This window comes from Pezoporus occidentalis, unplaced genomic scaffold (genome assembly GCF_034315485.1).
Source record: "Pezoporus occidentalis ecotype Australia unplaced genomic scaffold, CSIRO_AGI_Poc_V1 ctg53, whole genome shotgun sequence".
In the NCBI taxonomy this organism is placed as follows: domain Eukaryota; kingdom Metazoa; phylum Chordata; class Aves; order Psittaciformes; family Psittacidae; genus Pezoporus; species Pezoporus occidentalis.
This window is the reverse complement of record NW_026915866.1, coordinates 2,412,482-2,435,384: the sequence shown is the minus strand read 5'-3', so window position 1 is coordinate 2,435,384 and position 22,903 is coordinate 2,412,482. Positions and strand designations below refer to the sequence as shown.

At 41.3% G+C, this 22,903-nt stretch overlaps 1 protein-coding gene across 12 annotated transcripts in view; it reads left to right on the top strand.

Annotated features, from left to right (window-relative positions):
- The window catches only part of FAM13A (family with sequence similarity 13 member A), a 130,109-nt gene that overhangs the window by 85,298 nt on the left and 21,908 nt on the right, over window positions 1–22,903 (top strand). For 8 of the 12 annotated variants that reach the window (XM_062637585.1, XM_062637586.1, XM_062637584.1 and 5 more), the window contains 6 exons: window positions 7,030–7,074; window positions 8,633–8,812; window positions 11,638–11,824; window positions 14,682–14,758; window positions 15,463–15,505; window positions 20,597–20,747. In XM_062637585.1, coding sequence (XP_062493569.1) covers window positions 7,030–7,074; window positions 8,633–8,812; window positions 11,638–11,824; window positions 14,682–14,758; window positions 15,463–15,505; window positions 20,597–20,747 — 683 coding nt within the window. The remainder of the gene's footprint in view (window positions 1–7,029; window positions 7,075–8,632; window positions 8,813–11,637; window positions 11,825–14,681; window positions 14,759–15,462; window positions 15,506–20,596; window positions 20,748–22,903) is intronic. The other 4 variants (XM_062637590.1, XM_062637589.1, XM_062637588.1 and 1 more) reach the window with 3 other exon arrangements.

Below are 22,903 nucleotides of genomic sequence, written 5' to 3'. Positions count from 1 at the left end.
GGATTTGTTTGATTGATTGTTGTTTTTTTTTCCTTTGGACATTGGGAAGTCATGACCAAGCATTAATCACCACTGCTGCTCTGTAAGGGAATAAGCAGCCATTAATAGTATGAGAGTAAGTAGTAAATGAGGCAAAATGTGACAGGTTTTTCAAGAGAGGTGATACCAATAAAACCATATTATTTTTCATAAGACTTTCCAGAGACAAAGAAAAGCAATATATCTAGTCTGTCTGATGTCAGCAAAATGGTTTGTATCATGCCAGTTGTATGGAGAAAATGAGCATTAGTACTAGAGCTTAAAGATGGGTAGGGAGGGGATAAGACCTGTAGGTATTGCTGGTAGGAGAGGGAGGAGATTGCTGGTAGAGCTCCTTAAGTGTCATAGGCTTTTTTTATTTAATGGCCACTGGCATAATAGCATAGAGTCATGCTCATGATCTGGGCTTATAGCAGAAATTTAGGAGTGGTTGGGATGGGAATGTCCACTGGGAGAAAATACGTGATAGTGAGATATGATACAGAATGACTGAGATTGACATAGAGATATGTAAAGATAAGCATGAAATATAAGTTATAGGATGAAAAGTGATAACATGGGTGATAAAGTCATGTATCTCAGGACTAATAATGACAGTCCATTACATGAAAGGGGAGTTCCTCACATTTAGAAATGCCAGGGAAAGAAAGGACCTGGGCATACTTGTTCATGGAGGGATGGACAGGGGAAGCATGGGATAAAAATACTCAAGTTGAAGTAATCGCATGACAGTAGATATACAAAGTGAAATATTTTCAGTATAGAGGAAGTGTGCATGCCCTTGTACAAGAGTCAGGTGAGGCCTCATACACTTCAGTAACTCATGTCTCTGGGGCATTAGATTTGTGAAGGTGATTAAAGAAGTGTGGGCAGACCTTGTTACAAAGTAGAGAAAAGAGCAGGGAAAGCTTATTTAATGTTAGAGATGAACCGGAGTACACATATTCCACTGGGGGTTTAGGCAGAGAAGAGTTGTTTATGTTAAGTCACAGTACTGATGCAAGAAAAAATGTGGGCAAACACACTATGAAAAAGCTCAGACAGAAACTAGAAATTTTGTAGCTGGAGCCTTCTTTTGTTAGGCATTGCAAGGTTGAGGTGAGCTTGACCAGTTGATGAGATCTGGGGTTTTAAATCCACCTACAGCTGACCAGGATTATTCTGTCCTCTCTGTACTCCTTGGTTAAGACAATTTGTTGACTCAGCTGTGCTCCATAGCAGGCATGGAGGTTTCTGCACTGTTCAAAGAAGAGGAAAACCTTGCTGGGTGATTAATTGTTCCAGGGAGTCATGCCTGAAGGACATTTACATTCCAAAACCTTTGTAACAAAACTTGGTGGTAAAGGGAGTTAAGACTGCTAAAAAATGTATAATGGTGCTCATTGTATAATTCCATAATAAAACTGTGATGCCAGCTGTACTGAGTAATCAGTACTGAGAAACAGTGCTCAGTTTCAGGTAATGAAGCAGCATCTGGCAACAGCACTTCTCTGTAAGTACACTTCTCAACATGTGCAATGAGTTCTTAGAAGACAGGGAACCTACAGACGTGCTTTATGATGGCGTATATGCCTCAGATTTGACACATTAGTCACGTAGATGGTTTCAGGAGTTTCTTGATGAGTACATCCTGACATAAACCAGAATGATATTACAGAGATAAAAAGTCAAAAGCTTTGTAGTGTGGAATTTCCTTGTTAACATGCAGAGGATTAAACTGAAACTGGGACGAGAGCTGGCATCACAAGCAGTGCCAAAAATTGCCTCAGATACCCATGAGTGCAGGGCAAAGCGTTTTACAGTTTTGTTTGTTTTCATACTTCTTTTCCTTTAAGTACTAATATCTTGTTGGCAGTATCCAGTATAGCCAACTGGTTCTCCTTTGAATAATTGTTATTTGAGACAACTCTCTTTATATAATACAAGTCAGGTATTCTTAGCCTGCAGAATATTGTGTAAGATGGTTTACCCTGTTTGTTCTCAGGTCACTTTTCTGAAGAAACTGAAAAATATTGTCCAAATTTCACACGTGCCACCTTCCTGAACACCTCCTCCTCGGTGGCACATGCCGTAAGAGGTCCTAAGGCCCACAAGGGGTGCTGCGTCCTTTTACATGTCATGATTATGTTGTGTGATGCATGTTAATGTCTTTCATCACTTCAGCACTGGTTGAAAATAAACACCAGGCTGCAGCATGCCCCTGCTTGCAGTGTCCAGCTACTGAGTGCGTCTGAGATCCCCTGAGGCATATTTCTCTCCTCTTTTGAGGAACCTCCGTAGACACTGCCATCCAAATTCACCAAGCTAAATCAGGTGATGTGTATGAATCCCCTTCAGGATTGTCTCTGCTCCAAGCAGTAGGTGTCAGCATGCACCCATCACAAAGGGTGATGTCAGTGCAAGTCAAAAACAGGAGCCCCGAAGAAAACAAGACAGATGCTTTTAGTGGGGTTAATTTTCTGCATAAATAATTTAAAGCAAGGATAGTTGGATCTGAACTTGTGAAAGCATAAGGGTGCTAGAAAACATTGAACGCGTGTCCTCTGTGTGATGAAACATCCCAAAAAATAAAAGCACATCTCTATATTTTTTAATTCATTATTTTTGTGTGTTATATACAGACACAGTCCTTCTCTTTGGGGAATGTGTGTCAAATGAAGTAGTTGTCGTAAAATAGATTCCATGTGAGTCTGCAGTATTGCATGTCACAGTGGGCAAGTTATGGACAGTAAACAATGTTTAAACTATATAAATACCTATGGAAAAGGAATTTCCTAGGTCATGGGTTGGAATAATATATTTGGGAGGACTTCAGAAATTTCCCATGTGAAATGTCAAAGCCATTTAAACATCCTCTACTTTACTGGAATGGCAAAATGGTTTAAAGTTTCTGCATCTGTTGAGGCTTTCTTACTGTTATGCTTGGCTTAAAAAAAAAAAAAAGAAAACAGAAAACAAGAACAGGAACAGGAAAAAAAGTTGGTTTTCTTCCTCAATAAAGCAGATGGATAGTAAATAAATCTTGGCAATGAGTGACCTTAGTTCCATATTGCAACTATGTCTTATCATTTAGGCCATTACATATGGTCAGGAATTAATTCATTGACTTCATAAATTGAAACCCAATTTGGGAAAATTTTATGCCACTGAGTCAGTTTACTCTGATTGATGTTTTTACTTTGCTTTTGTAATAGATGGATGCTGATACATTTTGCTCATTAGTACCTTAAGTGAAAAATACAACAGGAGAGGGAGTTTGATATGCAGCTCAGTTATTTGCCTGCTGACACAAGATGCCCAGTGCAGAGCAAACAGGGTGCAGGTATTGCATGAGATAGTTCTTACTCTGGTGGGTATTTTTTAAAGTTAGAGGGGGCAGAGGATATTTAATATGTGTAAAGGTGATGGAAAATACCACCTTCCCATACTTGAGGTTGAAACAGAATGGGAGAAGAGACTGTGCAATAAGAGTTTACCTTACGTGTGAAGCAAGGCATCTAGAGCTGATGGGGCACCTCTGAAAGTGAGCAGAAGACTTCAGCAAACAAGTTAGACAACACTGGGAAGTGCTAGAGGTCAGACTTCACAATGTGAAGGTCTTAAGAAGCCAGTTCAAAAGTTTATAGCGCTTGAAACAGCTGTGTGCCTTGATGCAGGTTTTGTGGCTGCCTCTCTGAAAGTAAAAGTCCCCAGCACTGGGAAACTCTCCTGCTGCTTCTTGTCACCCAGGAAGAACCTTTAATTTCTGTTGAACGTTGCTGTTTCTCAGCATGCTCTGCAGCACTGCATAATTTAATAAAGATAATGTGGCTGTGGAGATAATTGACCATACGTATCAGTGAAATGAGCAGGCCGTGAGGGGAAAATAATTAACCAAAACAGATCATGAGTTCCCATTGTCCGGATGATTTACTGAGCAAAGGAGCCCTTCCAAGGCAGCTGCCTGCACAAGCAGGAATGCCAAGAGGGCTCTTCTGGGCACGCCTCACCTCACCTGCTCTGTGAAGCATAGATCCGAAGGCAGAGTGACTTTGCCACCCAAGAAGTTTGGAAAATCCTGCAGGATACATCCTGTCTGCCTGGTTGCTCTTGAGTTGAAATCCTTACATAGCTATGCCTTTCCCTCAGTTTGCTAATGTGCTTGAGCACCTCCTGCTCTATCCCTGGGCAAGCTTGAGCTGAAGCTGCTGTGTAGCTCTCTCCCCTCCAGTGTTTGTTTTGGATGTGAACTTCCTCAAGGTGAAAAAAGCTGATGCAGGGTAAATAAAGCATTTAGCAATGCATTTAAATGAAGTAGCAAGGAAAGTTACCAGTTGTGGAATTAAAAAAAAACCTAGTGTGTCTGGAAAAACTCTGATTTTAAATCTCCATCGTATTGAGAGAGGGCTAATAGGAGAGTATTGGAATATTACAGGGCTAAGAGTAAAGTTGTATTCAGTATACAAGGACACAGTATTTAGAAGGAAAATACAATAAAATCAGAATGTCAGAACTTCATTTTGTAATCATCCATTCAGCTGGCGTGCATCTGTATGCGTATCTCCTTGTTATCTGTTGGTAGTTTCATAATCACGGCATCACTGGCTCTTTGACAGAATCTGTATTGTCTGAGTAGGGTTTTTCCAGATACCACAAAGTAATTGTTACACAGATAGTCATCATTATGAATTAGCAAGGTTAATGGACTTAAAACTGAATCAGTACTAGTAAAGCACAGTTAACTGAGAATTAGACAACTACAGAATGTATTGAGGCATTATGAAAGATTCTGGCATTTTACTTAAATATTTTGCAGCTTCATCTTCTGTTTCTTCTTTTTACTGCTTCTCAGGTAAAGAGGCTGGTGTGTTTTTGGTCATGCAGGTCGTTTGCAGAAAGTGACTGTTGGCCTTGAATACAGCAGATGGAGTTAATGGCATAAAGTTTTCTCATATGCAGTATTTAGCCTTTTATTAAGTTTATGTGAAACAGGAGTTTGCATTTTTTCCTGCTGGAAATAGAGGGAAGAGCTGTTTCCTGAGATGATCTGTCTTGTCTGATGTGTAAATATACCTATACCCTACAGATGTTTTAAAAAACCTAGAATCCAAACAGTCCTGTCTACCCCTCCAGTACCGTTTTCTGGACGTGAAAACAAAGAAGAAAAGTGTGATATGAAAGACACCCCTGCTCAGTACGGATTGCATCTGAATATTGTGGAAAGTTAATACAATATTACCTTGCTCCTACACATGTAGGAGCGAGCAGCAGTCAGCACATAAATTGTATCTTATAATGTGGTTTAGCCTATCACACTAGCATCTTACTTGTTAATCCGTCTCCCATGGGAGGCCAGGTCTTAAAGAATAGTTCTGGGCTGGGAAGGGGCCAAATAGTTTATGTAAGTGAACAGGAAAGCAAGTAGGGTGCTTGAAACATGCTCTTGCTCCTCAAATTGCAGCACTATTCAGTACTTAAGAGTCAATGTTACATGTGGAAACAGAGGGATCTTGCAGATTTATGTATTTATTTCCTACGTGCAAATTGCATGTCCGTAACAATAAGCACAATGATACATGTTTGTATGTCTTCTGTTCATAAGATCATCTGAATGACATAGCAGCTTGGGTGCTGTGCAGGTAATGTGGGATATACTGGCGCACATCTGTGACTGCTTTCATGTTGTGCCACTGTTCCAGGGATCTGTGCCTGGACTGTAGATTAGCACTGTGTGAAGCTGGGACTAGAAGGGATGTGCATGTAGTTAGGGCACTGCTTTAGCCACACTGAAGTGAACACACTGGCTCAGCTGAAGGAAGCTTAAGCATATTGCAAGTCTGATTTGCAGCTGGTGTTTGGCATTTGTACTTCACTACAGGAGTTAGGCTGGTTTCTTTGTTTTGTTAAACTGGATGTAGTGGCCCCTGGTTTACCTTTCTCATCCTCTATCTTCCACCACAGGTGACACTCAAACCCAGGAAAGCCACAGAGTAGTTATCATGAGTGTGCCACAGCTTCTTAGCTAGCTCTAGATCTGTATGGTGAAGTGCAAAATAGTGAAAGGAAGCAGAGAGGAGAACCTTTGGTTAGTGAAGGGAAGTCAGCTGTTGATGATTTTGCATTGAAACCATTTGGGAGAAGCTAGTAAAGACTGAAAGCAATGAATGGCTGTTTTGACAAGAAGCGAATATTGCATCCAGCCTGGCTCATATCGTGGCCAGACAGTGCCATTTCATTGGAATGTATCAAACCATTGTACTGCTAATTCCTCTGCTGATAACAGGGATAAATCGAAATGAAACCCCTAAGCCTATAACTTACTTGACTTAACAAAGATCACAGGAGGGATGAATAGGCAAAAAGTGTCACCTTATCTGCAGAGCACAGTCAGTGTAGGGGAAGAAGGGTCAGGATGGGACTCAGCTTGGCAAAGGGACAACAGCTGTGCAAGGTAGATGTCAGCTTGTGCAGAAGGGCAGAGACACCTACAATCACATTGTCTCTTCCTGAGCCTGAAAACAGTCTGAGGGGAAAGAGAAAGAAGACAGCATACATTTTATTTTTTAAAATGTGAAGCAAAAAATATCAATATCAGAGCATGGCAGGAGAGCTGTGCAAAGCCTGTGTTTTGCCTTTGTCCTCTGTTAATATTTAAGCATTCTTAAATATTAAGCCCTCTTTTAAGTGTATAAGTTTTTCAAGTCAGCCTCAAAAGAAAGACAAAAAAATACACAGCATGTTGAGGTTGAAATACTTTCCATTAGACTTTGGCCTACTGCAAGGGAATGACAGGGAAATTCTTGAGGATATTGGCATTGCCAAAATGTGCCACGTCACCATGGAAGTGAAAATTCCTTAAAGGGAAAACTTGCGGCATGTGCTTGTGGCCTGCACATGCAATTGTTGAGGCAGCTTAGACCTTTAAATCTTAGTGGTGCAAAGAACAAGAGGATTTAAGATGTTATGGTGATAATTAGATCTAACTTTCTCCTCTCTTTTTCTTTTTCACAGTGCCCACGTATCACAAGTCAGTAGTAACATTCCTGCTACAGGAGAGTAAGTGTCTCTTACAATTTTGTAGCTACCATTTTTTGTATATTGGAGCTTTTTTAAGTACTCGTGGTTATTCTTTGATTTCTCTTTAAGGATTGTTCTTACACAAAGACAGTGTTTCCCAAACCGAAGCATCTGCAATGATAATAAATCACTTGCTTCGGAAGAATTCTTAGGCCCATGGTTCTTTCCTCATGCTGTGCCTGTGATGTTTTTGTTAGACAGAGCTGGCATATTTAGAGAAGCTATTTGCACTGTGTCATCCTCTTGCTCTTGTCTACATCCCAGCAGAGGACCTGGCTCAATGCTGCTACCGTAACTGGGAGCAGCAGAGTCAATGAGTTGGCTTCCTTGCCAGAGCTGGAGGTGCCAATGGCTGATGGGTTTGCAGAACTGATTCTTGTCAATACATGAAACAGGGACATACTTGCCTAGTTAATCCACATGGGGTTCGCAGTTGTTAAGATCTCTGACTTTTGGGGGAACTGCAGTGTCAGCAGACTTAACAACTGTAGCAACTTGACAAAAACTTTTGCTGAATTCTCTAGAATTCTCTGGAGAAGTCAGCCCAGGTAGAGGTTCCCATACTTACAGCTACACAGTTGAAAATTAACCAGCAAATGCTGCAAATAACTTTTCTATTTATGGAAAAAGCACTAGGAGCTATATATGGACTTTGGACAGGCGTGTTTGAGAAAACTCATTCTTCAGCAGATACCTAAAGCATTGCAAGAAACAGGGATGGGGCAGGGATGCACAAAAAATGTGATTTGAAATGATCTTTGTGGGGAAAAAATAGATTTTGCCCATAAAAATGTCCTCTGAGGGAGGAAGTAAATATTACAAGAAAATGTCAGGAGATTTGGTTGTGTTGAAAGTTCAAGCAGTCTCACATCTTTAGCTGATGCAAATGCACAGGCTCCCTTGCTGTGGCATGTGTGGAAGCCCTCTTACTGCCAGCGGGACTGAAAGCAATCTCACACTAGACTTAAGGGTGGCTGTGAGTGCATTCACAGCACAAGAACAGTGCAGAAACAGAACTCAGAACCAAACCTGTGCTTGGTCATCAATTTAAGCATATGAGGAGTTTGTAGTGAGGTGCTGTTTGTGTGTTCTTATCCCCCTGTGAGACAGCTGTGAATCACCTTCTTGCAGATGATGTTGCCTCACTGAGCTGGGATTGCACAAGAGACTGGTGTCAGCATGGCTGGGTATCAAATACAGTTTTGCCACGGCAAGGACTATTGAAGTGGAGGGTGAAAGTTAGGCACCAGTGTCTCTGTTGCAGTAAGTAAAATTAGCTGATTTACTGAAGGTTCAAATATCCCTAGAAATAAGAAAGAGCAAGATGAATTGGGAAGGTTCAGCTGTTCTGAGGGACCTGAACATCAGGATATCTGAAGCTTAGCTCTTCGCAGATGTCATGGCCCTAGGACATTTTACACTGCCTTGCCATCATAATAAAACATAACCCTTGGATACCCTTGCTTTATTTATTCTTGCAGAGAGGGAGCTCCACAAAGTCTTTGAGCTCAATTGACCTTATTTTTCGGCTTGACAGGTATTTAGAGAAGACAATCCGCTCAGCCGTGGAGCAGCATCTCTTTGATGTTCATGGCTCAGGCGGCCAGAGTTCAGAGGACTCTGAATCGGGAACATCTTCAGCCTCTTCTAATGTGTCTGCCAGGCAGAGGAGGCGACACCACAAAGAGCAGGAGGAAGCCCGGAGAAACAGAGACATGTATGAGCCTGATTTCTTTGTTTTGGAGAGTGTATTTGATTAAGTGTACCCTAGTTACATCCTCTGATCAAGGCAATGCTTAGTTCTGTTGCAAAATACTCTGGCCCTTGAGTTGAAAGTTTAGAGCAGACTGAATGCCTGTGCAGAGCATCAGTTAGAGCTGAGAAATGTAAAATTTATTAGAGGTCATGGAGTGTGGCGAAGCATGATAAGAATCTAGGGGGTTTTACACAGTATAGTAGAGTTCTTAATTACAGTATTTGGAATTGTTTAATTACAGTATTTGTTGCTTTAGTGGAAATTCACAAGCCTATGTCCCTATTGCCTATAACTTTCTTTAGATAAAGACATCGGGTTTAGATACTTTTCTGATTTCCAAATGTCTTCGGAAATGAGATGAAGCCTCCTTTTTGTATATGGAGGCACAGCTTATGTCTGGGTTTATTGAGGAGACTTGGGCATTGGTCTGAAGGTAGAAAAATCTTCCTTTTGAGTAATCAGAATTTAAGAATTATTATCCACCCTGTTACACAAAGTTTAAACATGATTTAGCGGTTAATTACATTAAATGTCCGTCAAAGAGTAAAAATAATACCTATTTTTCCTTTCATACTCCTCTACTTGTGGCATTGTACCACTTTGTGCAGTACAAATATGTTGCCACCACAGCCTTAACAGCACTTGCCCAAGGCATATCTATCTTTGAGGAACAAAGGCTTTGCAAGGCCATGATCTATATTCAGTACTTACACATAGTCTAGGTTTTACCCACCACTACTTGTAAAGAATGTGTGTTCTTGGCTGAAGTACTGGTTTGCTAGGATTTCAAGTTATATTCCAAAATAACATCTAGTCTCTGAGGGTTTTCTCCTGGGTGCTGAATTCCCCAAGTCCTATTGGATCTGCACATTCCTATATAAAGCCACTTTTATACAGGTGCATAACCTCATGTTAATATTGCAGCCATGTCATTTCACAGAAATTTATCAATGCTACTGTTGTAAAAAAAATCCATGGTTATAAAAATCCATTTACATAGTGACTGAAAATATGCTGTGAAGGTGGACTGGGAAATTAGCACTTGCAGGTCACCAAAGTATCTGGCAGCAGCTCTGAAGTAGTTTTTCTTGTTTAGTAGCCCTGCTGACAGGCTTCTCAGGTAAGTAGGTCAGAGACTGGCTAGCGTACGTGTTTGGAAGCATATAGTACTGCAGGGCTTCTTTTCAGCAGTGCATTATAGAGCCACCTTTGCACATGGTTGACACAGTTGTTTAGGTTCAGCTGGAGCCAAGGATTTAAAGCACATCGGAAGTTTTGAATGCTGGCTAGGATTCAAATTGTTTTCCCTGGTTCCCTTAGGTCAGATTGCTGGAACTCCTTTCCATGAATTATCAAAATTGGGAATTCCTTTCAAAATGTCTTTCAGTTGTCACTGTTGTTTTGATTGTCAGTGATTTCATCTCCTTGCCTTGTGGTGGATCACAAGAGGATTTGTAATGTCACAAGATGGGACTTCAGACAGGAAGAGTGTTTATCACAAAAACACATAGGTGAACTCCCAGGCTTTGCAGGCTACATGATCTGCAAGCTGTGTATATGTAATTGATCTGCTCAGAAGGTTATAAAAGCTTCCACAAAAGCAAATATATTATCTTTGAAGTTTAATCATAGATTTATAATACCTTTTTGTATTTCCCTTCCACGAACAAAACCTAGAGGCTCATGATCTAGAAAATTGTTGAAACTTTCTGGTTTTCTTTTCCATGCTGGCACTGTCCAGATACTACGGAGTAACTGGTTTCTTGTCCCACCAGTACAAATCTAGATAAATTCTCCTGATGTTTGTGAAAGCAGGCTTTGGAGTTGCACAGCACTGTACAAGGCAGCCACACATACAACAGTTAGCAAACATCCCAGTTTCAGTGTCAAGTATAAGCAGCCTGCATTTAGCCTCTGGCAAGGTAGGATGATAAAGAATGAGATGCGCTGTGCTTCCCCTGTTGCCCTAATGTGTTATGTATGTGTCTTCATTATTGTACAAAGTAGAGAGAAGACTACTAAACAGGCTCTGAAGAAACAACTGCATGCTGAAGGACCCAGAGGCTAATTGTGCAGAGCAAGATAAGCCACACACCAGGCTTCTGGAAAAAAGACACAAGCCCTGCTAGTCCAGAGTCCAGAGTCCCAGCATCACGTGGTGACTTAAGGCTGCCTGTCCCGCTTCCAACGTAGCAGCACAGTTCTCTGTCCTAGCAGTTGTGTTGCTGTTGCAGAGATGCATTCCCTTTTCTGTTCTGTGTAATTCCTAAATAGGAATTGAGCTTTTAGCTAAAGTACCACTCAATTCCAAAATGCTCTTACATTTAACAATATGAGTAAGGAGGTCGATTATGCGGTGTCATGCGCCAAAGGAGATCCTTGGACCACAGCTGTGAATCAGTTTCTTAAATTGAAAGCACGTGTCTCAAAGGAAAATACACTGTGTATTCTCTATAAAAATACCACAGACAGCCAGGAGCTAGTCCAGCTCAATGAGATTCTCTGTGTTGACTTTAGTGGGAAGTGAATCAAGTCCCAAACATTGATCCTCATAGTTTCTCACCTGAGGTACATACACGTGGCTTTCACTCCTCAGTGGGATTTAGCATTGCACCGTGTGTGTTGTTTGCTGCAGTAGGAAGAACCAGAGATACTGGTTTCATAGGGCGTAGGTGATATTGCTGGAACTGCACCAGTCAGCATAATGTATTTCTCTATTGCTACCATAAATGTAGCGGGAGAGTGTTTTAAACAAGCTCTTGTTGTAACATCCCTTTTCTTTTTAGGGAAGTCATCAACAAAGAAAACATTCCCTCTGGATTCAGCAGTCTTGAAGACTGTATTCTAGCTGCTCAAGAAGTAGAAAAATTACAAGACAACAGCTCCGGATATCTTAGTGAAAGGAATAAACCAAAGCGGCAGAAATCCAGCACCAAGCTCTCGGAGCTTAATGACAACCAGGACAGTCCTGTGGTAAGCTGACATGCTGCACTGTTTGACACCTAGGACTAGAATAGGAAAGTGTCTTTTTAATTTCTCTGCACGTCTGGTTCCCTTGAGTAGTCATTTTTGCCTGCAGTACACATAAGTGGCTGTTTTGGACTATGGGGAACACTGGATTCTGCACTTACAGCCTTTGTGATGAAGCAGCTGAGAAGCTGTATTTCTGCTATGATCCTCTTACTATAGTCGTTTTTTCTTTCCACAACTTTTTGCTTTTTTTGTCTGAATTCAGAGAAGCATGTTTGGAAAGAGGAAAAGGAAGTAAGTCTTCTTTCTTTCAAAAGTCTTGCAAGGGGGTTGGAACTTCAGACAGTTTCATATGTTCAGGTCAAGTTTATTTTTATATTTCTCCTAAGTTCTGAAACTGTAGATGGCAAGTGACGACTTGATAACAAGATGACAAAGGTATTTTATGCCTTTTCCCTAAAGTCTGTGTGTTACTGCAATTTGCAAAACACTTTAGTGTGTTGATCCAAAAGGTGATCCCTCTAGCTAACTTTGGTGGAGGAGGTAAATGGCACTGATATAATGTCCTAAAAATCTGGAATACTGTGGAATTTGCCCAGCATATTCTTGTACAACCTTCACAGTAGAAGATAGTTTGCCAACTTTTACATGCTGTAGAATAAAACTGAAATAAGCTTTCTTCTCAACCAAATGAAACACAGATTATAGTGTCAGCAGCTGAGAAACTGTACCATGCTTCAATGCAGGGTCTGCTTACAGTGGCAGAAGTGCTATGCATCCCTGTGCATGGCACCACAGCTAGTAACAGTGAAAGCTGTGGGAAAAGACTGTCCTTCCAAGCTATAGGGTGTTTCCTTCAGTTGTACTTGAGTAAGTTTTAGAGACTGCTATGAATTCTTAGTATGATATTGTGTTGGGACTCATTTTGTTTAATTCACAAAATTGAATTGATCTAGTGCCCTTACGCTCTGCAGAGATTCTAGAGAGAGGCTAATTTGGCTTCCTTTGTGATAAAAAGAATGCAAGCTGCTAAAAATTTTAGGCTGTGCTTAGATTTAGTGCTCAGTATCAGTAACCTTCTCACGTGATACTTCATGAAAGCACAGTGAGATAGACACACTCTGTGTCTTTGCTTGCAGCAATGCACTTTAAGACAGGTAAAGGTCAAGTGCTTACACTCTTTTCTGCACCTCTTCTCTGTACTTGTGGAGTGTGAAGCAGTTTAAATGTAAATGAGAATTTGACTTGGGATTTGGGAAGGATTGACAGAAGTGTCTACTTTTGTTGTGGACCTGAAAAACAATCATAAAGTCCTAAAACATGCCCAGAAGAAATATCTTCAAACCTACCTGTGTCCAGTGGACTTTGCCTCCCATTGAGAGGCAGAGGCTGAAAGGAACATAAAATAGACTAACCTAGCACAAAAAACCCTTTGACCAACATGACCATCAGTGTGCTTCTTGCTTACTTTGCTACAGAAAGCATCATAGGGGGATTGTCAACTAGGAGTATTGTTATGAAATAGCTTGCAGAGAGCATGATGCTGTTCATTTTGAAGAGCAAAGGCTACTTTTTACGTTTTCATGAGTGTGCTTATTTCATACTTGCATTTCAGAAACTGCCAGCAGGATATGTGATGGCTTAGCTTTCTTTTGGCTACATCTTTACACGTCAGATAATGACACAAATTAGACTACCTACTTGGAGTATCAAAGGACATAACCTGCACCTTAACATTTGCTAATAGGCCTTCATCCTGTAAACATATTTGTGATGTATCTTCTTAGGCACTTTTTTCTGAACCTTCCCACTTTTCAAAGCGTGAAAGAGCGTGTAGGACAGTGCATGGAAGCTTTCCTCTTAGCTGTCTAATTGCATCTGACTCAAAAGCATAAGTCGGAGGTGGAAAAATTGTCAGTTCCACAAACCAACCACAGAGTATTAAAAGCTTGTAAATGTATTACAGAAACATGGTAACCAGGTACCAGTAGGACTTGAAGAATCACATTAAGCAATGCTGGAATGCCTGGGCTGTGTCACCTTATGGGGCTGGAGGTGTAGCAAGTGAGAGGGGGTTGTGACTGCCCCAGGAAGTCTGTCTACACAGTTCCAGGGGCTGGGGCAAGAACCACATTCCATTCTACTGTCTGACTTGCTCCTATTTAAGAGGGACTTTCTCAAAAAACAGGGTAGAAAACCTCCTGGACATGTGCCCAAAGTGGCAACATGACTTGTCTTCACAGTGCTCTCTCAGGCTCTTAGAGGACAACAATGTTAAAGTTCCTAATGGTAGCCAAGACAAATTTCGGAACAAGTTGTCATAACCAGTTGAATTTCTTGCCCTGCATTCATATTTTAGCAGAAGTTGTCATTATCTCTTGCATATGGCAGTCTCTTGCATTGTTCTGCCCATTTAAGAGGAAACTAGGGAAGGGTTTGGCTGAGAAGGGAAGTTTTTTCTAAGATAAGCATAAGGAGTTCTGCTGGAAAGATGCTACAGGTGTTGGTACCTGCTCTTTCAGGACTTGTACGTACCACAGAATCACTCTCAAGCTCAGCCTGTCTGTCAGTCTGCAAATATGGGAACTGGCAGGGTACTATGCAGCATAATTCTGTTAGACAGACAACAGAGGTTGTCTGATGAAAGATAAAGCAGTGAGCAGCTGTTGTTTTTTGGCAGGTTGTGGGCAATAAAATGCGGGGTTTGTTTTGTTATAAATGTGCAGCAGGCAGGACTCTGCTTGTTGCCTTGTTTCTAGAAGTCCTGGTTGATGTTTCTTTATTTGATCTGTTTACTGGCCTACAGCTTGAATCTGTTTCTCTTATGTATTTTACTGCTTTAACATTTACTGTATTACAGAGTATGGAAAGCTTTAGCTCATCCAGGCCTCTAGACAGAACAGAACCTGATGACATGGAAATTTTATCTGAAGAAAGGTGATTTTTTTTTTTTTTTTAATATATATATGTTTTATTTTCCCTGTGTTTTTAGTACAGCCTAAGAGATCTTCCACCACAGGCTATGAGCATGTCAGTTATGCTGCAGAACAGCATTACCCACTGTATTAGTAGGATGGTATGGAGGCACTATATATGTTGTGTTGGCTCTGCTCAGTAGCATACGCCACCAAGATTCTTCTCCCAGCCTGTTAGGAAAAGCACTGAAGATGCTGATGGTGCAGACTTGGAAAGCAGTCAGCTGTGAACCACTTGAACCAGCAAGCTCCACGCAGGTGACTGCAGGGCCTGTCTCACCCAGCTTCTTGGTTGGGAGTACAGCCCTTTGTGTTTCTCTCTTCTACAAGTGCTGTAACAGCCCCACTCTGCTTGACTGAGGTGACAATTCCCTCCACAGTTAACATTTGTTGGGAGAGCTGTATTGGTTTGGATTAAGAGCACTGGAATTAAATGACGTATTTTTCATAAATAGCTCCTGAGAGGAAGCAAAAATGCATCGTTTATCAGCCTGAAGTGCTGTAGCCCAGAGTGTTCCTTCGTTTACTGAATGAATTAGTAAGTGTGCAGCAGTAGCAAGCATCTAAAAACCTGTGTGTGTAGAAGTCCTGCTTGTTTTTGTTACAAGGCAAGTCTGGTTTTGTATTTGTAATATGTTGGTTTGTTTTTGTTTTGTTTTTTTGTAGCAAAGAAAGTGAAAACGATGAGGTTTTTTTCAGGCACTCTCAGGTTGGTATTTTTTGGGTTTTACGTTTCAGTTTTGTGGTCTCTAAATGGGCTTTTTATTGAGTAGAAACAAGTAGTGAGGCATATAGTTCTGTACAATTTTGTTTCTCCTAGAGAAATGCTGTTAGCATTTGCTTTTCCTTTTCCTTCATTCTGCTTTTTACTTACATAATTCAGGGAGCATCTCAATCACTGAGGAGTCCGAAAGCATTTGCTTCACTCCCTTCAAACCCTCCTTGCCAAAAAGGGAAGTGTCACTGAAGTTAGTGCTTTGGTTTAAGTAACACAAAGTTCCCTTACTAATCATTGCAAACAGGGTGTGTAGCTGGTTATCTCCCAGGGTAGTAAGATTAGCTTGTCTCTCTTGATTTCTCTAAAATCCTTTGGCCTTTTGTTTATGATTTCCCAATGCAGCCTGTTACCTTTGAACATCGGTGTCTGTGATTCATTTGTCTTAGAAAACTGGATAATCTTCTGCTTCTTTCCTAAGGTTGGTGGTTGGGGTGGATGTCAGGAGGGGAGACGTGACATTGTGGGTGACAGTTTTTTCCCCAACTTTCAGTTTCTGCTCAACAAGCACCTCCTGCCTTCACTTCATGGTTTTTCATCTAACTGTTCAGCAAAGCAAAGATTTAGGTTGGTTTAGGTGGGTTTGCAGTCACTGGTTCATGTAGGTTTGCTTGAAACACTTCTAGACAGCTAAGCATTTATAACACTGGGGAGAGTTATCTGAAGCACCTCTGCCTCAGTTGTGCACCCGTTTTAGAGGAGCACAGTAAAACAGCTGTGGACAGTGCCTGTTTTCTCTGGCCATCTAGAGTTAACTGAGGGCTGACAGTATTCTTAAACTAGCCTCCTCTTGTGGTTTGTTGGGTTTTTTTACAAATAAAAGCCGCTATGACGTTTTTTTGCCTTGAAAGGCTTCATTTCTGATACGTATCATTTCCATTTAGCAAGAAAGGTAAAAGATTACTTGCTACCAGCTGTGCTTTGACCAGCCGTGTTGTAGCTGCAGAAGTTCATGGGACACTGAAATGTGTTACCTCTGCAAGGGGTGTTCAGTGCTGCCTTTGATCACCACTCTGACTGGGCTTAGATGAATCTCCTACTTTGCTCCCACAGGATAGTAATCCCCAGTGACCCAGCACTTGCTTGTAAGCTGTTGTGTTTTCCGGAGCTTGGATTTTGCAACAACTTGTCCCTCACGTACTGGCTTGCGTGTGGAGAAGGTGCTGTCACTGCCATGCCACACAATACTCCCATTAAGCTTTTAAATTAGTCTGGGAGAGGTATATTTGAATATGAAATCGTTGTCTTAAAGTAAACTTTTTAGCAAGAGCTTTAAAATTTACAATTTAAATTGCAGGAGAAGATGTGGCCTTAACCAGAGATCGCATTATATAGGAATTACAAGGTCAAGAAAATGTTACATTCCTGCAGGGTAATTTTACATTCCTTGTCCCTTATAAGCCTTTTGCTTAGGGCAGCTTAAAGACATACCTTTAGTAACAAACAACTCATTCAGGATGAGGAAGGGCAGGGACTTTCTTACTCTCTTTCTCACCCTGTCTCCAGTCTGAAGATACTAGCAAAGATATTTTGAATTTGTCATGGTTACCAGTTGTGCAGTCTTGGGTCTCCATGAGGCAGTAAAAAAAACTCTAAATACATGTCCTGAGTTTGTTTTCAGTGCTTCTGTAGCCTTCATAATCTGACCTTGGAAGTAGCTAAGCTCCAGGATATAGACTGTGATTTGAAAAACACAGGTTTTGATAAGGGAAGGGTGTTTAAGCAACAAGTGTAGAGGGGGATTGGTGTGACTCAGGAGGAAGTGAGCAGAATGGCTTCGTTCTTGCATCAGATTGTATTACAAAAGGTGCTTAAGGAAGCTTCCTGCTAGTGGTTGTAATGGATGATCAGATGTAGGGAAAGCAAGCCTTTTAAATAAAATTGGTTTGAATCCACATGTAATTGAACAGAATACAACTCCCTGATCAGAATTCAAAGATCCTTCTGTTGCCATTTATTCCTAGCTGCTTGAGCTACTCCTTATGCTCCTTCCTTTAGAGCAGGGAGAATATCCCCAAGTTACTTAGACCTGTAGTTACTGGTACCTGCAAAGCATGGGGCAGAAGGAGCTTCTAAAAAGCAGAACTCAAGTGCTTAGTTTGAAGTTGTTTGTTTGGTTTTTTTTTAGGGTGGGGTTTTGGTTTTTTTTTGGGGGCGGTGTTGTGGCTATTTATGTAATATCTGCAGTGCACTGTGACTGTCAACTGCTACTGAGATCATCATCTTGCTGTTCCTTTGGTTTGTAAGAAATTGAGGGGGATCCATACCTAAAGCGCAGTAGTTCCCCGTACTGGATTTTTGTCCAGGAGGTTGGTGATTAGTGGCATCAGGAAAACAAATAGGAAAATAAACAGTGGGAATACTGAATTATCTACCACTCTATGGGTTTGGAGCATTATGCAAAGAAGGTTAAACATCTGCTTTCTGGAGTCTCCTGGGTTTGTATCACCATTGTTTTTCAGAACGCCTGATGATTTATTCATTGTATTAGGGACTGCATCAGTGAGCAAGGACAGGAGAGGAACTGGCTGTGGGCACAGCACAGGCCTGTTTTTAAACAGCTTTTAAGTGTTTCCAAGAACTGGAGTGACTTTAGAAGGAAGAAGACATAGATATGATCTTTCTAATATATCTGTAATGAAAATGTTTACCCATCTGGGAAGTGCCTTTATATCTGCTCCAGATGTTATTTAAGAGCCTTAATAAGTCCGGAAATTGCACACACCTCATGGAAAGACATTTAACTGTAATTAGTATCAGTGGTGGTGGTGAGATGGTATTTTCAGGTTGCTTCCTTTGAAATCGTTAAAATGTAGATAGGTTCCTCTCTTCACACTTCTTAACGTAGTTAAAAATAGCCCCTATTTTGAAAGTTATTGCTTTATGTCTTTCAGCTTTAAAATACCATGCTGGCAATTTAAATGCAGTTTATCAGCTGGTACAGTTTGTTCTTCAGTAAATGTAGAAGTCTGCCTGTTTCTGGCCACTGACCAGTCTCTCTGTAATGTATGCTGACTAGATCCTGGCAAGAAATTTGTTACTAGTCCTTAAAGAAATATCTAAGTCCTCCCAACCTGGAAGCAGCTTAAAAGGTGTTGAATGGTGAATTAGCATTTTTCCACGTAAAGCTCTCACAATAAACACATTTGGAATCAGATTTAGTGTCAAACTGTAAGAGTTATTGCTGCTTGGCAAACTGTCATCTAGTGTTTCCTTTTGTTATAATGTTTCAAAGAGGTGATTTACTGAAATGAAAAGGAAATACAAACCTTATACAAATACAATGCACAACACTCTTTACAGTGTTCACCACCCAGGTTTTTAGAACTGTAGAACAGCCCAGGTTGGAAGGGAACTCAGAAGATCACCTGGTCCAGCTTTTCGTGGGAAAGGGAGATGAGATTATCCAGCACTCTGTCCAATCACAGGGATTGATGGGATTGAATCCAGATAAAAACATTTGTATGTTTTGTCTGCTGGGCAGGTTTTTTCCCCTCTCTACATGAAGCTTACTTGTTTTTCTCTGTTCAAAGGGAAAACAAAAAAAAAAACAAAAAACAACAAAAGACAAGACCCAAACACACACATTGTTAGCTTTATGCAGATGAAAAAAATTAAGTGTGCTTTAGTGGCATGTATTAAGGCTATTGATTTAGTACAGTTTGGCCATGCTTCTGGATTCACAAATAAAATATATTCAAATGTGCCAGTTATTTTCTTCAGGCCCGTTTTCTTCACACATCAGCCTATGCAGATTGCTAATTAATCAAAATACCTGCAGGGGGCAAATCTGCATGTTGTTTACCTGCTAGACTACATTTGAGAGAATTATGCCTGAGCTTTTCTTAACAAGATCAAATAGTTTATGTAGTAATGTTATGCTGTCTATTCGGATAGCTCTGTGTTTGTTGGTAGGTTTATACATATCACACTGCATGTTTATGTACGTGCTTTACACTTCCTTTTTCCTGCTGCCCTCTGTGAGGCATTACAGCTGATTTGTTCTAGAGTGACAAAACTGCTCGTGTCATCAAGCACTGTTTTGGACACGCGCACTGTGTATCTGATTGGGGGAACGGCAGTGATTTCTGCATAAATGCACACAACGTGTGGTATGTGCAGGGGTAATAGTGGTGAGACAAACAGCAGTTACTTCCAGGTAGTGCTAAATGATGAATCATTTACTTGACGGCATTCTGCTTTTTTTTTTTCTTTTCCTCCTAAGTCATTGGATGCTTGTGTGAATTTTTTGGCTTTTTCCCAGAGTCCACACTGCTTCCAGCCAAGATGCCAAACCCCACTGCCATTTGGATTTGCGCAACACTGCTTTAATACCCAGAGCTCCTCCATAAATAGTTCTGCTCTCCCCACGCCCAGCTAGAAAACAACCACAGGAAATCGGGGAATGTGCAGCCAGCACAGCTTAGCTGGCACTAATTGATCTGAGCCAGCACAGCTTGCATGAGAGCATTCGTGTACGTAGCCTGCATTGCTTGCTGTCTGCGGCTGCTACCTCAGGAGCTCCAGTGCCTGCTTTTTAGAAGACACCATATTGCTACAGCCTTACAACGGCAGCAGCATTTTTGTTGTTGCTCGAAGGAGTTCTGCTCCTATAGGAAGTGTACGCAGCACACCCCACCCCATCCCCCCCCTTCCTTTTCTCCCTGCCTTCCTCCCTCCCTTTTCATCCCAGTCGATTATTACTTGAGGCTTTTTAATCTGCATGCAGTTGTCAGGGCAGGCAGTCTCAGGAACTTGCAGTGGCTTTCTAAAGAAGGAAAAATTCAAGGAAGGCAGATGGAAGGATGTTTTTACCAGTGTGAGTGAGCAATTAGTACATAGGGGTCACTGAGCAGGGGATTTGAATTTGGAACTGGAAACATCAGGGTCTGTTTGTTTGAATCTTTTTAGCTAAAGGCATGAGCTTACTGCTGCTGTGACTGGAGGTTTTGTTTTTTTTTACCTCCTCTGCCTCCTGAAACATTTTTTCTTTCTCTCTCATTCTGTGGGTGTATGGGAATATAGCTGACTTCAAGTATGAAGATTCAAGAGCATCCAGGCATTCCTGAAAACAAGTTGCAAAGAAATCAAGATGCTGATGAACAGGAAAACAGCTTTGTGTCAGAAGTGCCTCAGCTGGATTTGACAGCACTATGTGATGACAACAACTGGGAAGGTAGGATTGTGTGATGGCTGGTTGTATGAGTGAAATGAGAGAGAGAGTAGGGAAAACTGAGTGGGGTGGGTATATCATGTTACTGTGTTCCCTTGCCAAAAATAACAGGAAAGCAGTTTTGTCTGAATATGGAACTGAAAGTTTGGTGAAACTGGAAGCAAAATACTGGATGGGTACTAATTCTATTGTCACTTATAGGAAGAAAATTAATTGTTTTATTCTTGAAGTTAATTTCATGTGCTGTTTAGTACTGTTAAGTCCCTCAGTGTTTCAGGATAGCTTATTTCTTGGCAGCTGGTCACTCAAGTATTAAGCTAGACTGCCCTACACTTCAAAGAAACTCTGTATTCCCCAGTCCAGAAAGAACTTCCTTCTTTCTCCTATCCACTTCAGTCAGTGTTCAGAAATAATGTTTTGGATCTGAAAAGCACAGCTGGAAAAAAGGCTGTCTATCTGCTACTGTGTCTTTTGATGGCTCTTACAAACAACAACTTCTGTGTATGCTGTAAAAAAAATCTGATCACCAGCTTGAACAGCAGTGTTAAATTGCATGTAGTTTAAGTTATTTCAATACTGTTTCTTAGCTCTTGTCTCCAGAGTGCATGCTTGGTTGGCTGTTTGCACTGACTTAAGAGTGGGAAATCTGGGAAGATTCTCTGGGTGCCATGAACCTCAATTTCATTTGAAATTGAGATGACTTTAAGGTGTCCTAGCACTTCCAGGATCAAACCATTTTCCAGTTACTGTGTATGTGTACAAGCAAGAATTCTTCTGTTAGTTTGTGCTTTAGGAGTGAAAGAGAAGGGCTTTGACAGGGAAGAAACAGGAAAATGCGAGTATGGTATTTCAATAAAGCAAGAGAAGGAAAATGTGTAACTAATTTACTGCTCAAAAAGAACAATCTCTGAGGTACACTGAGAAGTTACATCCTCTGCTTCTGCTTCCACAGCATACATGACCTAGTATATTTTACCTTTCCCTCTAGGAGGGGAGTAGTTATGATGCTTTGGGCGTGAGTGAGTGAAGTAAACCCATGGCCATGGCTACCTTTGGTTCAGCCGGGCAACTAGTCATCATGGACAGGAGAGAATTTCTTTACTTGCTCGCTAGGCGGGGATTCCCTAGGTGGTATCACTAAACATGCAGCGTGGCTGATCAAAGGGCCATGGAAGGGCTCCCAGGAGGCCTTGGAAGCCTTATGTGTTTGCTGAAGTGCTAATTAGCATTGGCCTGCAGGGTCTCAAGCCAGGGTGAGCATGTCTGTGTTCTCAGAGGTGATGTGTGGCTTCAGCAGTCTTGTGAACCTTTGGAAATAATGACTTTTTTTTTCTTCCTGGGTTACTAATTGGAGTCATATGAATGCATGAAGGGGAGTACACAGCTCCTTTCTGTCTGCCAGAGGCTTTCTCATCATATGAAATAAGTTGTACTTCTTTGTAGACATGCTATTATGTTTGGATTCTAGCTTTCCTGCCCTGTAAGTATGACACAGGATTATGAGCATGTGTGACTGTGCTTGAAGAGTGCTGCTCTCTGATTCTTCCTTCCTCTGGTCTGTTCACATGTATTTCGCAAGAGGGGGAGGTGGGCAGTTGCAAAAGAATCAGCTGTCTATGGTGAGAGAGATGTCCTCTAAAATACATGCCTTCCAGAATCACCATTTTGTTGACGCAGATCAAAGAGCAGGAAAATGGTGCCTTCTGTGTCTCGGCAAGGAGACACCGAGTCTTTCCTAGCTGTGGATGTGAAATCAAGCTTGCAGCAACCAGGGAGGGGAAGAGCTTAATGTAAACTCTCAGACTTCTTCTGCAGGTAACGGCAGAGTTTGTCAATGAGACTGGCTTTGCAAGGCAGGGTTTTATCACCCATCCACAGCTCTAGCAACCAGGGCATCCTCCCTTCCCCTGCCAGCCAGCCTGCATCACTCAAACCTTCACACAACTCTTCAGCATCCGTGCTGCAGCTCAGGTTGCATTCCCAGTGAAAAGGGAAAGGACTGTGTCTCCAAATGCAGTAACATTTGGCACAGTGTGAGCTCTAGAAAATTTGGTAGGTCCATCTCTCGGTAAGCTACCCATTCATCCAGCACATAGCTGAGCTGACTTTTGGGAACAGGATTCTCTGTATCATACTGAAAGGGATACAGAGCACCTAGT